This window comes from Solanum dulcamara, chromosome 1, assembly GCF_947179165.1.
Source record: "Solanum dulcamara chromosome 1, daSolDulc1.2, whole genome shotgun sequence".
Taxonomy (NCBI): Eukaryota; Viridiplantae; Streptophyta; class Magnoliopsida; order Solanales; family Solanaceae; genus Solanum; species Solanum dulcamara.
The window spans coordinates 50,105,078-50,122,700 of NC_077237.1; the positions used below are offsets into that span (position 1 = coordinate 50,105,078).

The following is a 17,623-nucleotide window of genomic DNA, read 5'->3' on the forward strand; positions in this document are numbered from 1 at the left end:
TGGGCTGAGAGGTGGGCAATAGGGTGGGTGTTGGGGATGGTGTGGGGTAGGGGTGGGAAGAGGTGCTTGGGCCCACGATATAAAGAAAGTCGCATGATGTGGTGCGACTTGTCCATGTGATTTCTTTTAACGTTTTGACTGACGGACGTCAACTGATAAAGGGTAAGTCGCACCTTAGTGTGCGTTTTTACCCTTTTGATTTCATTTCAAAATTAATCGCCGTTATGAAATTTTTGCAAAAAAAAAAACTTAACCTTTCGGCTCCTGACTTAAAATTTAATGGGTGTGAATTTTTTATTTCACCCTATAAAAAAGACAAGTAATAAATAATATTTTAAAAGTAAAATAAATATGAAGTTGTTAGTTTCGTCTCTGAACTTAACACAAATTATTAATTTCGTCTCCGAATTATTGGCAGTCTTAAAGCACCCTTCTACTTGACAAATTGATTTTTAAAACACCCCTCTCATGTCATACAATATATATCTATATATATGTCAGATCAGTAGAAAATTCCACGTGTACGTGCGTTAATAACACATTTATGTGTATGGCATGAGAGAGGTGTATTTAAGTTGCGTTAGTCAAGCAGATGAATTTAAGGTTGTCAATAGTTCAGACATAAAACCAATAATTCGTACCAAATTCAGAAATATTCCTCTCAAAAAATAAAAACAAATGAAGCCATAATAACTATATCCCCCAAAATAATTGTTAAGAAAATCTCCAATACATATAAAAGGTTGAGTGACTGTAGAAAATGAGGAAGTCCCTTCTAATTAAAGGGGGGATGAATGAAGGAAATTTAGAATGGAGATTTTCTAAAATTCGGATGAGGTACAGGCATGGGGAAGAACTACAACTTTGAATTACACCTTATGCTACCTCTGGCATGTGAATGATTTATATATTCTCTGATAGTTATCTCCAAATAGTAATGATTTGCATATGTGCAATTGCACTTTCCACGCAATTCCAACCTTCCTTCTGTTTGTTCTTGTGGGATTTCAACTTATTATAGTCTAGTCGCAAAGTAATGCCTGCTACTAATTTCTTCATAGAAGATTAGGATTAGCTTACCCCGCATCTGATAGCTATAGCAACGACATGCTTTAACAAGTAATGTGTAAAGGTTATATCCTCATCCATAGTCTTTCACTGCCTCATTATTCATCACCCTCAAGAGTAGTTGTTACAGGATTGGCAAATTTTCAGCACCATCATCTGTAGAAAACATTAATTTTCCCTCTACAAAAACACAACTTTGAATTCTAGTCGTCAAGACCATACTTACATGTAATACTAAGTTATCTACTGATAAGTTTGATGATGCGCTTCAGACCTAAACAATTTGTCTCGGTATTGAAGCTAAACCTTTTGTGGAAAGTAAGTTTTTCACTGGCATTTGCACCCAATATTGTAGCTTCTTTCTTTCTCTAGTCCTCTTTCAACTATGCACACATTCAACTTTCACATCATGAGATAAGCAGAGCATCAGATGCAAATACCATAGCCTCACAGGTTCTTCAAATTAAGGATTCAAATGCAACATTAACAAAACAAAAGTTAAACCCTTGTGAAAACAAGGTACCTTTGACATCATTGATAACATCACAATTTATTTAATTGTTCCGATAGTCTAGCACGGAGAATGTTCAGAAAACAGATAAATCTGGATCACCAGGTACTGTAAAAGAGCTTCTTTGCTGACCTCTCCTGGCTATCCTGCAAGTAACATCAAAGCTTGCTCATAATGTTGTTTATCACAAGTTAATACAACAAGTACTATGCCTAAATCACAACCTCGTTAGGTCTTCCATATGAATCCTCACTACCATTACAACACCCCATATGGACCCAATTCTTTATAATATTCAGTAAATTGAGGTTCTCTACATTTTTTATTGACACGCATCCAAGAAAATCAAAAACTACTAACAAACACGGACCCTAGAGCAAGATTACCAACATGAATAAACCCTAGTCCCAACTAGTTGATACCATCTATATGGATCTTTTGCTAGATTTGCATGAATTCCTACTAATTGTAAGTCTTAACTTATTTTACATTTGATTTTAGGTCTACTTTGTAGTGCACTTTTAACACCTGTTATAGTTGTTCTATTAATGCTTCAAGTAAACTCTACTAATGATTACACTAAACTAAAGGGGCATTTTGTCTGTCATTCAAAAGCTAGCACTTAGTACTCGCCTTATACCAATTAAATGGGCAGGAAGGAAGCAGAGAACAAGCATTTCCAGGCTTCGACAGGTAAGAGTCAGACTGACCACTCTCTCTTTTGCCCATATTCCAGTTGAGGGTAGGTCAAAATATAAACAACTAAAGGTATTCATAAATTTCCAAGATACCGGTAATTTAGAATCTTTAATGTGGAAATGATGAAAAATACCTTGCTAGTGCATCAGAGGAAAAACAAATCAAGCTCTAGAGGGGTGCACTACAGGAAAGATACAAGTGTTTTTTTTCTTTTTTTTGGTTGCAGGAAACCAAATCAATGAATTTGGTATCAACTGGCTAGAATTCTAGATCTGACAATTCTCTCTTTCAATAAACTGCAGCATGATCCTCCAGTCAGTATAGTGGTAACTTGTATTTAAAAGAAACAAAAACCAAAGTAGAAGACTCATGAGGGTGTGTTTGGTATGGATAATTTTCCAAATTTCCTATGTTTGGAAAACATTTTCTCTAGGAAACAAATTCCTTAAAAATGAGTAAAATGACTTTCCTCATAGAAGTAGGGAAAACAAGTTGCATAAGTGACATTCCATGTTTATTGTCTCCAACCCACCCACCCAATCCCCACCCCTTACCACCCCCGAACCCCCACTCCCCACCCCATCCCATCCCATCCCATCCCATCCCATCCCATCCCATCCCATCCCATCCCGCCTCCATAGTGTATTGCTAGATAAGAATAAATGCTATTGGAATAATATTTTCTTACTTATTTACCAAACACTAAAAAAACACTTATAACATTTTCTAAGAAATCATTTTCCTTGGTATCAAACACACCCTGAAAGAAATTTAGGCATAATATTTTGGAAAGATAACTGCAAGAAGTTTCAGTAATGAAAATGGAGAGTAAAGACATTGACTTGTTAGAAAAGAGGAATGGCCATGTATTGTGGCAGGTAATTTATACATGCCCTTGTATAATGGGTGAAGGTTAATCTAAAATTACGAGCTCACCGAAAAGTCAGTTGGAGTCGTGAAGGAGATCATCATAAGGATCTCGACGGCCGGGAACTTGGCTGATCTGAGGGTCCCAGAAATTCTGAGCATTGTGGCGATCAAAGGTCCAGAAACCATAGGGACGCAGAGGATAACTCCACATCTCCCGAGTCTTGTCGCACCTTGCCTTTGTTGCGTACACATGTTCACGAAACTTCCGATCTCTCTCCTTTGGATCCTCCATTAATCTCAGTATCAAGTTCTCTGCAAATTCCATTATGAATCCCATTTCTTTTACCCTGCAAATCCAATTAATCTATTAGGTATCCAAAGAGAAAACCCTACAACTTTGAAATCTGAGATTGGTTGGAGAATCTAATTACTCTATATAAATACATACATACTCAAATGAGAATTATTACCTTAGCTGCTCGACGATTCGCAAATGTGATTTCAAACCCAACTCAAAATTCCCAAGGCTTGCTGCAGATAAATGGAGCAAATCATACCGGGTTAACGGGCTATTCTACTTATTACCATGTCGCAAATTTCATAACATGTTAATTACTCAATAAAATGCTAGTTTATACAAGGCAAAATTCGAAACATTCCTAGCTTATTATTTTAAATGGATATAGTTTCATTTTATTATCATTCGTGGGTATATTTTATCAAGATTTGTTATATTTTTCGCTATACAATTAGTGTATTGCGTTTGTATAATTCGATATACAATAGCATTTGTATAATTCGCTATACAATTCTCAGTTTTTGTATAACGTTTGTATAATTCGCTATACAATTCGCAATTTTTGTATAGCGTTTGTATATTTCGCTATACAATTCGTGTACAACATTTGTATAATTCGCTATACAATTCGCAGTGTTTGTATATTTCAATATACAAATAATTCGTGGGTACAACATTTGTACAATTCGCTACAGCATTTGTATAATGACAAATTTATGTTTGTTATTATAAGTAATTAGAGAAACTATACCTATATAAAGTAATCATGCTTAAAAGGTTTGCCATACATGAAATTTTCCCTTTATATAATTATATAACATATGGAAAAAAAAAGGATACATATATTTGATGTGTTACATTTCAGATAAAATTGACATTTATTATTTAATCAAATAATTGTCCTTTAATTATTATTTAATATTTAAGTTCTTAAAATTAATTAAGGTTATAATTATTAAAACTTTCTTTATTTGTAAGATATAAAAAACTCTTCTTCATTTTTTTTAAATCCAAATCGGACAGGCCATTTTATTAAGGGACAATTTCAAATATATACAATAAACTAATTAGTTTACAACAAATATAGTCATATTTTATTTACATAAAAAATAGCCAAAATTATAGAAAATATACATTGACTATATAATATAAATTACTTATACATGAGCTATACACTAAATATACATTATGATACATTCAAAAACTGAATATAGCTTGATTATACATAAAATATACACTGATTATATATGTCTATATAGAGAATGGCCATTTTTTTGCTAATTACTTTGGCCGAACGACCACGGGTTGTAATTTGCCCTTTTATTAACTTAAGAAAACAATCCAGAAAAAAAACTCTTGGCCCAAACAAAACGTCACCAACAGCAAAAACTCTTAACAATTACTTCTTCTATTTTAAAATTGGCTAAAAAAAAAATTTTTACGAATTTCTTTATTTGACTTATATTTAAAATCCTCACATTTAAAACTTTAAAATCAATTATAATTTTATTAACTTATAACAATTCTTTCTTTATTAAACTAACTAATTAGGAGTCCTATATTTTCATTTTTGTCCCTTTTTAAAGACACTTGTGTGCAAAGTATTTTCCATGAAAAATCTTATAGGAGTCCTCCTTCCCCTAAAAAGATGGATCAATTTACATCCCTTTTTTCTAAACCCACTTTGAATTTCTTTGAAAGTGATCCCTTGCTCTTCTGATTTTGGTGCATTTCATGTAACAAACTTTATTAAACAAATATTCTTCTCTATATTTTTTTTTTCCGGCTGCTCCATTAAGATTTAGTTATACCTAATTTATATATCTTCTTCTTTGTTTATAGTTTGTGGAATTGTTAGCTGTTAGAAATCTATGGAAGCCAACGTTTCAAAGACATAGTTCTTAATAAATTTGTAGTAAATAAACTATAATTTTCTTATTAATGTTTTCAAGCGAGGAGATGCAAATTTCTTTTGTTCTCCCCCAAGTAGTAACAAACTAAAATTTCTGTAATTCGAGATTCTTCTTCTGGACTCGGCCTACAGAGACAAAGCAAAATTACACTAAAAATAGTCAATAGCACATTAATCACCATGGTTCCTTCTCGCGTACCTGAAATGATATATATCTTACACACGCAAGTAGTACAAATGAGTACAGAGAACTTGCAACTCAACATTTGAACAACAACTAATGTTCAGAGATTGACCAGAAGGTTTCAGACACAAACTTATTGAGAGGGTTTTTCCTCAAACCTCAAAGCTTCGTTATGACAACATTACAAGATAAATGAGAATTACATAAATTAACCAACTTTAGAAACCAGCCTTTCTAGCAAACTGGCTTTTCCACAAAGATACTTTAGAACCAATTCCTGCAACTCATCTAGAGCCATTGAAATCTAAAATTCAAGTCACCAAGACTGAATCTATACGGACACAGATCCTTTATCTCTCATATGCATCTCCTCTAATTGAGTTAAAAGGACAAGCAGCGGCAGCTATTCTCTCGCGAAGGTTGAATTTGCTTGCAATAATCGGTCTAACATCTTCAACTCCAACTAAACTTTCCAGAAATGGGAGCAGTGAGAGTAACTCTTTGTCATAACGGTCATCAAACCAGCTCTCAATTGGAATACCATTGTCCACCTGGAATCCAAATGCCTGCAAATACAACTGTCTACCACATCAGGATAGAAAAGTGGAGAATGACATTCTAAACAGGAATAAATTGCCCACCAAAGCACATACAAGTGCTCAAGTATTTGTCAATTATCAAAAACATTACTCAGATAAGATGATGCTCGACGAAAGTGATCCAGTATGACAATTCCAATAGGAAGGCAATACATAAGCTCTTTCATCAATTTTTATTTTTAAATGGTAAGATTTAAGCTTTCAGCAATACTACCAAGCAAGATTATCAGTTCAATCAATTCAAGAAACAGGGGAGAAAACCAACCATAAACATGTTTCTTTCCAGCTTTTTATGAACATGAAAGTTTAATAGCTCTTGTAATTGCTCATGGTGCAGGATGCTTTGAAAAAAGTAAAGGACCAGAACTTAACATGTGAAAGAAACCAAGATGGAAAGGACCAGGTAGAGCAGGGATCGCGAATCTTGATAAAGGAACATTATTTAGCAAAGAGGGATTCTGACACAGCACCTGAGGAGAGTTGTCAATGATAATCACACGTCCTAAATCACGGCCAAGAACTGACAGATCTTTAAGGTAATTGCCATCAACAAATATACAAGACTCACGGTAAACACGATGCCTAAATACTTTTCTCTTTGGATCAAGCACATTCAAAAGCTGCTCAGCATAAATGCTTTGGCTTGCAGTAAATATGATAATCTCAAATAAGCTGGATACTCTATCCATAAAATCTCGGAGATGAGGACGGCATCGAACATATACGGTATGATCTTTCAGGTTGAAATTCACTGAGAATGTGAAATCTGCATCATCACAAGGTTCAAGTGTAGAGTGCACCAAGGTCTCTGTCAAATATAAAAGATTAGACTCAGCTTAACATGCCCAATAAGAAAATGATGAGCATATACTACCATTTGAGGTAGGAAATCTGAGTAGATGCTCAAAAAGTAAAGCAACAAGCATCCCATGTTGGATGTACAAACATAAGATCACACAATTCAATAGGCATCACATATTCACTTGGGCGTGTGGCAATTTGCATGAGTATGTCCAACATATATTTCTAAAGGAGGGAATGGCATCATCTTCCGGTCTTGGTTATTTTGGTAGTAATCAGGGTATACTCAACAATTTAAATGGTAAGCCTATACTGGACAGAAAGCCTTGGTAGGAGATTAGGAATATATTCTCTTTCTTTTATCAGAGGAGAGAAGGAATATCTATCATAGGGAATCCTCATCAACGAGAAATGCAGTATGAAGGCCAACTAAGCCCAAGGGAGAAAGAAGCAAAGCAACAGTTAAAAGGATCATCACTATATAAAACATATTCGGCAAAATTGATACATATATGAACTGTTTCCATCCGCAACCAAATATCTTTTGTTTTTTAGACATTCTAGCCAGTTTGCGGGCACTCAACTATTCCATTAGGCAACTCAAGCTTAGGTAGATGGGAAGAAATCACCTTGTGCTTTTTTTTTGCCCCTGTTGGGATTTGATCAACAACCAATATCTTGTTTTGGCACAGAAATTTTTTTAAGAGAAGTGTTAATTATACTGATAGAGGAATGCCTACAGACCACTATTACTTGAGGGGGAAAGGACACGACTGTTCAGAGAAGAAAAAGGAATACCATTTTACTTTTGGGATATGTACTAAAACTTATCATTTTCCCTAGTTGAAAGTTGAGCATTACTGGAACAGACCACAAAAGAAGGAAACAATTAGTTTAGCCTTGAGAATATAGACTGCAATACCATCCAAGTCCAAAACGAGAGTGGTTGATGGGCAACTCCGTGTCTGTTTAGGTAACAACACAGGCCGAAATGTTGGAACAACTGAGGACAAGTTTGGTAAATTCTTTATGAAAAAATATGGATCAAAGTCATCAAACTCTTCAGTTTCCTCTTCCTCCATATTGACATCAGCAGGCAACTGAACTTGATTAAATTCATCAATGCATTCCAGTTTTGAATCTTTGATAGAGAGATGCACAGCTGAAACTTCAGATGACATATGCTGGCCCCCTAAATCTGTTTTTAAAAAAATTCAAATTCACATAAATAGCAATTGAAAAAAGCATCAGAAGTCATATTCAATTTTGACTAATCATGACTATATGTCTGCCGTTACCAGCACATGTACTATCACATAAAAACCTTACCTGTAGCCTCGTCTAGCACAAAATGACCTGTCAGCAAATCAACCCCTATATTTTCTTTTCCAGGCTCCTGCAATGGCTGGTCTGCTTGCTGGAAGAATTTGAGGAAGTCTGCTGAGGGAAAAATGTGATAGAATTTTGAAGGATATACGATTAGTCAGAATATTAATTCATAGACCTACTCAACACTTAACTGCCAAAGCATCTACCTACCTCGGTTAGAAATTTCCCCTCCAACACTTCTAGATATATGGAAGGTGGGAGAAAATATTGTATCACTTTTGCAACTATCACTTTCACCATCATAGTCCTACACTAAGAAAAATAATTAGATAATACACCACAACAACCATTCTATTGCAATTCTCACTTTAAAGTATCTACATTTAACAAGGTGAGCTAAGACTCCCAAACAATAACACATAAAGCAAATGTAAATTATCACCTTATTAATAGTAATGTTATTATAATCATGAACAACATCATGAGCGTCTGAAGCAGCAGAAGTGTCATCAGCCACCAACCCAAACCTTATATCCAAATCTGTACCAACGACATGATTCTCAATCTTCTTCGAAAAATTGCTTCCTATAAACACAAATATAGTAAATGAGGTGAGTTGCCCCAGATAAACAAATGTGCTCTTCCAGGACTATATTAATATAAACAAGGAGTAGAGTCAACACCAAGGATGTTGATTAACTGGAAAACATTATGCATTGACTAGGACCATGGAAGATTAACTCCTGCACCAGATTTCAGTGATTGTTCCCGAGGAGTAACGGAAGCATGCAGAGGGATACACAAGATGGAAAAAACATTTGTAAAATCACTTCAAATTGTACCATTTTTAGATTTTGTTTCTTGTTAGATGGTAAATTTCCAGGAGAAAACAATCACTTCTCTATGTGGCAGCAACTGAGATCAAAGAATAATATAGGGAAAACAACAAAAGAAAGCAAGCAGTTATGGACAAAAATACAGAAAAATTCTAATTAAATCATTACCACATTACAAACACTTTGAGTCAGAAGCTATCTGAATTGGTAATGCATACAAAAAGAAATATAAATAGATTCTGATGAAGCTTGAACAACAGAAACAGCAACAAACCCTACTAACTTTTTGGAATATGCCCCAAATATCACGTCAAGTGTGCATCTTAAGCTAAAGACTAAATAAATAAAATCACTTGGTCATCATAGGATGGGTTCCATACAATACTTACCTGATTTTTGCTTCCTTACTGAAGATGTTATAAGTTCCTTAACTTGCTTTGCCTCAGTTTGCACATTCTCAGACATTTTTCGCTGCTGCCTTGAAACCGTTGGACTAGCCAGCTCTCGTGGATTTCTCCCATTTAATTTTTTCTTAGTCTGCATAGCTAACTACAGCAGAGTCCACTCTACAGATGTTTTATCCTGCTTTAAGAATTGTGACAAAGAAGTATTGAATCACTCCTTGTCCAAGCACGCGTAGTTTCCTGGAGAGAATTGCAGTCAAGAAATAGATATAGACAATTTGTTATAAGCTTTAGCAAATAAATACAGAATGAACACGAAATCTCTCTGAATAATTGTATAAAGCCATAGAAGTCCCTCTGCATGTATAATTACCAATTCATTGCATATGATGATGACTTGAAAAGAGGTTGCATCAATTAGCAACATTTTCTGCAGACAAACCACTGTTACCATGTGTAGTAGATATTAATACTTAAGCTCATTGTAGCTTAAAAGGATGTTGCATGTATGCAGATGCAAAAGTTACATCACATGCACAAAGATAGACAGAAAGCAAGTACCAAACAACACATCGATCAACATACCCATAATTAAACAGGGAAAAATCTATGCAGAAGGTAATAAAACTTTTGCAGTCTTTCTCACCAAATATAATTCAACTACAAATTGTCAAACTCTTTAAAAGTACTGGTTAAGAGGATTATACTTTAATTTTTTAATTTCTTTTTCTTTAGAGGGGTCAACAAGTAACTGTAGTGTATGTGCACAATGCTATGTCATTCTATGCATGAAGATATATTGCATAAGTTAGTAGGTAGGGATGTAGCCCCAAAGCTTTGGTCTAGTGGTAAGAGCACAACGCATGATGTGTGAGTTAGGCACACATCATGGGTTTGAACCTTGCCGAAGACAAAAAGCCTAGTATTTAAGTAGACAAGGTAAAGGGGCAGGCCCATTATCCGCCAACTTTCGAACCGTGTCACTGGCCTTGGGGATTTCTCATTTGTCAAAAAAAGTTAATAGGGAAGAATGCTTAAAATTAAAGGTCGCACACAAATAACTGTGTGCAGCACCATAGAAAAATAACATGTGTTTTGAATCTCTCTAAAGAAACTTAACTTTACCCATCCAAAACAAAAAATAAGGAAACTAAACCTCGAAAAGGAAATTTTCAAGTATCTGTACAGTATAGACACTTCCATAAGAGTTGAACAATATTAATTCCTTGAGCACCATTCCCCTCATTGGGGACTTTGACCCAACCAAGAAAACAAGACATCAGATGGAAGATGGGCTAGAGTTTCAGTGCACCTTCCAGCAAATATAAATACCTTGGAGATAAAATGGATTTCTCGTTTTAAAATTATTTTTATCATGCATTGACAAATAAAGGAAGATCATGAAATCAATTTTACACATATTTTGATTAGTCTCGGATGACTAAAAAAGTTTATGAATTTCAACTTCCTCGAGCATTAACTATATTTTCAACTTACCCCAAACATAGAATATGCTGATCCAAAGATCTTTCAGATGCTGTTGGCTAATCTTATTATGGTTTTAGGAAACTGTGACTGTTACAATCTGTACGAACCTGCTCTTTGTGCTGCTCTATAATGCTTTTATCATTCACTTGTCAAGAAAGTGAAATACATCTCCATGTATTGCAAAACAACTAGTGTGGGTTCCAAAAGTAAAGAACCAAAAATCTATAGGTCATCCCTGAAACTTCTATACACCATTTTAAGCCAATTCTATTACAAAAGCTATGAAGTCCTGGATGCTAATTGAAATTCAACAAGATACCAAAGAACATTATTCAAAGTCTAGGAAAGCGAAAGACAGAAAAGTTTATATCTGTATGGACTAATGCATCAATAGCTTGGTGAATCAGATTTATAAGTAATTGCTAGCATTTCAATCTTTCGTTTCTCAAGGACAAAGAATTCCAGCCAATTAAGAGAATCTCTCGTGTTTTTTTTTAAGGGCAAGCCCCTAAACAAAGACTGGTAAAAGGGTAGAGTTGCGGTAGATAGAAGAGTATTCTACGATTGAATTGAGCAACATGGATGCAGATAATTTATAGACTCGACCCCCAACAAATTCAGGATTACAGACTAGTTGATTGATTATAATAAAAGTTCCTTTGTGTAGAAAAAACACAAGCAAGTAAATTTGAACAAATGTCATTCAAAACCCTAAAACAGTGGCATCTGTAGCAAAAAAAAAAAAAACAAGAAGACAGTTGAATTAAGCTAAAAAAGGAGCTCAATAATCCCCATACCTACACTTTAAACTTCAAAATCACTACATATAAATCAATAAATCAGCATGAAAATCTAGGAAAGAGAAGCAAGTGAAGAATAAAAAGGAAAAATTAGGGTTTTACCAGCGACACAATCTTAAAAGACGATGTTCAATTTGGTGTTTGAACGAAAAATATTTCCCTCCAAAGATTGAAAAAGAAAAAAAAGAGGGGGAAAAGGGAAGAGTAGCTTGCAGGAATCGAAATTTTTAGTACTATATTTTTTTGTCGGGAGATAAGTCGAAAAAGGAGGGGGGGGTCAGGATAGATAAGTAGTAAAATTGGACTATTAATTAATTTTATTTGTTTATTTTCAGTTACTCTATTATTAATTTTGTGGAAATCAAAGTATCACTTTCCATAATTTTCATGTTTGTCTTTTCTTCCTTCTCTTCAACATGCACTAAATTTTTATATTCGCTTAGCGTTTTTTTTTTATTTATTTGAAGCCAACTATAATTTGGATGTGTATCAGTGTATAGACTTCCTATAAACTATAAAGGTTATGATAACCATAAACATATTTTGATTCGGGTTTAAATTTTAAAAATAGAAGTATATTTAATAATTTTCATAACATAAATTTGAATTAATTAATTTCTAAATAAATATTGAACATGATTAATGTTTGCCAAAAAAATTATTATTCTAATTAATAACTAAAATTGTGAAAAGAAATTAATGACAAGTGAATCAAGGTCGACCAAGTTCCTTCTCTTTGGGCCAAATAACCAACGGCGTGATTCAATACAAGAATGAGAGGTTTTATAAAAAGAAAGAGATAATACAAATGAAAAAAAGATTTTAAAGCTTTTTTCAATTTATTTTTAACTTTTTAATTTAAAGAGAAGCCGATGGCCCTTTATTAAAAATAGCATGAGCATATTTACAAGTTTCTTTATCTAAATCTCATAGTGAAAAGGCTCAATTACAATGTATCCCTTATTTTTCTTAAATCACGCGATTTCCCCTTCTTTTTTTCAAATTTTTGATACATTACTTACTACGCTGATACATCAGGATTTGGGTGTAAAATAATTATTATTGTTGGGTTATTTATGGTAAGTAACGTAATTCAAGCTTTGCTTGGTTGTTTCAATCAATTACCATGCTAATTGAGGCAAAGAATCCATTAGAAAAAAGAAATAGATCTGACTAAGAAGGAAAAACTCAAAAACAGAGCATAAGTTCTAACAAAAAATTCAATCCAAATTACGAGTTTCATCAAGCAAATCAAGTTGAATATCGTGATTATTCTCCTGTCAAGCACAAATATGGGTTTGGGTGAGCAAATAGAAGGATTTATAAAAGAGATTTTTTGACTACCAACCTTTCTCTTGAGTTGTGAAATGTGAAACACAGGGGGTATCTTGAACTTATAAGCAACAAGTTCAATTTTCTTAATGATCTGATATAGTCTATAGAATTTGGAAGCCAATTTGAGACTTTTCCTTACAGCCAAGGATGTCTGCCAATAAGGTTGAAGTTTCAAGAATACCTAGTCTCCTTCTTCAAATTACCTCTCAGTTCTTCTCTTGTCAATATTCTTTTTCATTCTATTCTTTGCCATAGCTAATTAAGGGAAATAATCCTTAAAAAAACGTAACAGTTATGAAGATGAAGAAAAACTCAAAAAACAGAGCATAATTGCGAACAAAAAATTCAATTCAAAATTCGATTTTCATCAAACGAATCGAGATGAATATCGCGATACTACTTAGACATTCTGGAGTTTGGCAATCCGAGGTGAAGCACTAAAGCTTGATTCATGAGAATCTGATACATAAACAAGATGTATCAGAAATATTAACGCTTGATACATGAGAATCTGTTACAAAAACAAGATGTATCAAAATCATTAAAGCTTGATACATGAGAATATGATACAAAAACAAGATGTATCAGAAGCAGTATAGCTTGATACATGAGAATCTAATACAAAAAACAAGATGTATCAGAAGTAGTAAAGCTTGATACATGAGAATCTTATACATAAATAGGATGTATCAGAATTATTACATCTTGATATATGAGAATCTTATACATAAACAATATGTATTAGAACCACTAAAACTTGATACATGAGATTCTGATACATAAACAATATGTATCAGAAGCATTAAAGAATGATACATAAACAAGATGTATCAGAAGCAAACAAGTTTGATACATGAGAATATGATATAAAAACAAGATGTATCAGAAGCAGTAAGACTTGATAAATGAGAATGCGATACATAAAAAAGATGTTGCAGAAGCAGTCAAGTTTGATACATGAGAATATGATACATAAACTTTCATCTTATATTCGAGTTTGATACATGAGCAAAACTTAAAAGTCTGCTAAATTTTTGAATAGCCAAAAAAAGTATTTACTATTGGTGCAAAAATATAATTGTATATTCTACTACTACAAAATTCAAAAAAAAAAATACTCGACGTCCATCGGTTCTCCTTGACTAGGAGAGATGAAATCTCTCTTAGATTTTTTTGGATGGTTATTTTCGCTAATATAATCATTCTTGGCCTTTCGAGAACCAAAAATCCACAATAGTGCTACATATCTTGAACGGAAGAATTCGGCATGTAGTCGAGTAGTTGGAATAGAAATTTTATCACTAAGATATTCAGCAAAAATAGCCAGAAAAATACCACAATTCTTGCAAAAATATAAACACGATGTATCAAAAGCATTGACATGGAAAATGATTAAATACAACTTGAACTAGATGTATCAGAAGCAGTAAATCTTCAGAAAACTGACATTTAAAAAAGATAAAAATTTCAGAAATATTAAAGCTTGATACATGAGAATCTGTTACAAAAATAATATGTATCAGAAGTATTAAATCTTGATACATGAGAATCTGATACATAAACTAGATGTATCAGAAGCACTAAAGCTTGATACATAAGATTCTGATACATATGCGTCATCTTCGAGATATTAAATGATGTCTTCATCAAGGGGAGTATAATACACACTACACTCTTTTTTCCTTAGTTTAGGTTTTGTCCCACTGGATTTTTCTAATAAGGTTTTTAATGAAGCAGCACTCAAGGCGTATTACCAGATGTGTGTACTCTTTTTCCTTCACTAGACTTTTTTCCACTGAGTTTTTCATAGTAAGGTTTTAACGAGGTACACCATATGTATATTGTTTCTTGTAATTATTTTTTTATTTTTTTGAGGCACATTACACGTGGACATCCAAGGGGGAGTATTAGGAAGAAGTGGATGTTCCACTTATTTTTCCCTTTTCTTTCCGCCCTCCATTGTCCCCTCATATTTTCCCCCTTTTCATTTCCTATAAATTAACTTGTTTTACAATGTAAATAGATACAAAAAAAAATATAGCTAACTCTTTCTCTTTCTATTAATCTTTTTTTCTCTTATTACGTTGTTAAGTTAATTTCTTTTATAACAATTCTCTGTTTCTTTCCTATTTTTATTAAAACAAAAGACCCAAAAATCCCTAATCACTTTTCATCTTCTCCGAAAGAAGAGAGGGACTTCCCCCCCCCTCCCCCCGCACCCCTATACTCTCTCCTCCTCTCTCCACCGCCTCTCCTTCTTCTCAAAAAGAGAACCACCTCCACAGACCCCTCTCTCCCTCCGCTCTCTCTACCTCCACTGCACCGCCTCACCCTCTCAGTCTCTCCTCTCTCCACCGCACCACTATCGCCGCCTCTCTCTCTCTTCTCCTCCTCTTTACTCTCCGGCGAACCACGCCAAAGCCCGCCACCTCCCTCTCGTCTGCCTTCCTCTTATCCGGCGGACAACCACGGAATGGAGACCCCAGCGTCGTCCCCTGCTCCTCTCCCTTCGCCGGCGATGCCTGAACCAACAACCACCGCCCCTCTCTTCGTGAATCGCAGAGTTTCGACAAGGCTAGCAGTAGCGATGTCAACAACGACCACCGTGATCTAAACCAGATTGACCGGAGATTTGCCGAGTTCGAAACATCTCGGATATTTTGAGACCCCATTTGTGTTAAGAACGGATCTGTGAAAGATCCGTCCCAGGTAATGTTTCTCCATTTTAATTGATAATTGTCTCTTCAATTATTTGGATTGCATGAGCAGATTGTGAGACTGGAAGTTCGCTACGGTATTGTTTCTTGCTTTCGTTCTTATGTGAAATGATAGTCGATATTATCATTACTACCTTTTGTTAGCTTTGTATTAAGAAAGAACTTCTTTTAATCTGTGTATGATTTTTGTGCGTTCTTGTGTGAATTTGAATTAATACATTTTGAGTGTTCAACACTGTCAATCGAAATCCCTGTGCAGGCCATTTTTTTATTGTTAAACTGACAGAGTATTGATCGTATCTAGTTTGTCTTGATATATATTTGAATATTAATTAATCCTATTATGTCACACTCTCTTAATTGATTCTGTTGAATTATAATAACTTGTATATTTAGCCTAGTTATGGTCTAATCCGGGTTATTGACCAAGTGGCTTGATTATTGGGAAATAATTATAATAATTAACATTTTTCTTTATTTGCTAACCTGTAGTAACTATTTGGTATCTAGCATAATTAATCTTCCTCCTCCATTGATTTAAAATAGATTAGTACTGCATTATTGAGGAAAATTTTAGTATGTTAATTGATTCTTGTTACCTTATTTAGCTTGTACAGATTTTTAGTTGTTTTTATGGTAAACTTTGATATAATAAAGTCTACATATATTACTTTGTTGCTTGAATTATTGGGATCCTTTTAGTTTATGGCAAAATATGAATCATTCACTGCTTAAGGAAAATTTCTCTTCCTTTGATTGATATTATTCCTCCATAACTTCTGTGATTGACTCTAGTACTTTCTCTATATAAACATAGTTCATTCTAACTCTCTTGGCTAACGGATTTACACTTCTCTTCACACTGAACAACTCTAAATGTTTTTCATACCACTGAAATACTGAGAATATTGCAATAATCTTAGCTTTTCTTATATTCTGTTTCTGTTGCTGGCCACTTTGGCATGAGCTCTGCTTGGAACCCTATGAGGTTCTAGTGATCTTAATGTGTTAAAGTTTGTGGACTGATTGTGTTTCATTATTGATATTTTCTGTCAAATCTGTTGCTCCAAATTCAGATTTCTCTCATTACTGTCTATTCAACCGGTTAGTAACTCTTACTAGAACAATTTCAATTTTTTGTGTATAATATACCATCACTTTATGTATTGTTAAAAAATGGAGGCATACAGGTCAGTACTCATCCTTACTCTCTGCGTGATATTTGTTATCTCTCAAAGCGTTGTTCAATATTCCGTGTTTGATATTTGAAATACTTTGAAACTATTTGAAGTTATGTATGTATATTCTATATTTTTGGATAAGTGTTTGTGTCTCTTTTTATGTCAATCAGGGCTTGAGCATGAAGGTCAAGATGTTGAAGAGTCGACTGGGAAGGGATTTACTGGACATGATTAGTCATGTTTAAGATTTTACTTGTTTGAGTTACTTATTCATTTTTTTAGCATGTAATATTTTTTTATTAAATACTTCTCTATAATAATAAATAATCGGGGACCCCTTAAGGGAGGAGGGGAAACCTACGTGTATATGTGTGTGCGCTAGATGGATAATTATTAAAACTATGCTAAATAATAATTTAAGTATGATTTAATAGGCCTAGTTCATAAGTATTCAATTGATCATCTATCATTATCGTGTATTTTCTAAAAAAGGGTAAATCTTTTCCTAATTGGCTTGAATGTTCGCTGATAATCTGCCTAACTTTTCTCTGTCTTACAAAAATCTAGTTATATTATTCATAATCTATTTTG

At 33.9% G+C, this 17,623-nt stretch overlaps 2 protein-coding genes and 1 long non-coding RNA gene across 6 annotated transcripts; 1 reads left to right on the forward strand and 2 right to left on the reverse strand.

Annotated features, from left to right (window-relative positions):
• Positions 1-1,483: 1,483 nt before the first annotated feature.
• Positions 1,484-3,767, reverse strand: LOC129883192 (uncharacterized). Of its 2 annotated transcripts, none has more exons than XM_055957916.1 (3): positions 3,619-3,767; positions 3,215-3,495; positions 1,484-1,720 (listed from the first exon to the last, which is right to left on the reverse strand). In XM_055957916.1, the coding sequence occupies exon 2, from the start codon at positions 3,483-3,485 to the stop codon at positions 3,222-3,224; it is 264 nt and encodes an 87-aa protein (XP_055813891.1). In that variant the 5' UTR covers positions 3,486-3,495; positions 3,619-3,767; the 3' UTR covers positions 1,484-1,720; positions 3,215-3,221. The 2 variants fall into 2 exon arrangements, with proteins under 2 accessions (XP_055813891.1, XP_055813809.1); XM_055957834.1 differs by having other exon boundaries at positions 1,484-1,725; positions 3,619-3,766.
• A 1,787-nt stretch (positions 3,768-5,554) lies between these two features.
• Positions 5,555-12,077, reverse strand: LOC129883337 (uncharacterized). Of its 3 annotated transcripts, none has more exons than XM_055958023.1 (8): positions 11,902-12,077; positions 9,497-9,751; positions 8,714-8,856; positions 8,482-8,578; positions 8,272-8,382; positions 7,865-8,140; positions 6,612-6,949; positions 5,555-6,108 (listed from the first exon to the last, which is right to left on the reverse strand). In XM_055958023.1, exons 2-8 carry the CDS (start codon positions 9,648-9,650, stop codon positions 5,893-5,895), a joined length of 1,335 nt encoding a protein of 444 aa, XP_055813998.1. In that variant the 5' UTR covers positions 9,651-9,751; positions 11,902-12,077; the 3' UTR covers positions 5,555-5,892. The 3 variants fall into 3 exon arrangements, with proteins under 3 accessions (XP_055813998.1, XP_055814104.1, XP_055814074.1); XM_055958129.1 differs by having other exon boundaries at positions 8,272-8,379; positions 11,902-12,076; XM_055958099.1 differs by lacking the exon at positions 11,902-12,077 and adding an exon at positions 11,797-11,895.
• Positions 12,078-15,170: 3,093 nt separating this feature from the next.
• Positions 15,171-17,398, forward strand: LOC129883519 (uncharacterized). Its single transcript, XR_008765917.1, has 2 exons — positions 15,171-15,843; positions 17,203-17,398. It is a non-coding gene; the product is annotated as an uncharacterized LOC129883519 (long non-coding RNA).
• Positions 17,399-17,623: the final 225 nt, after the last annotated feature.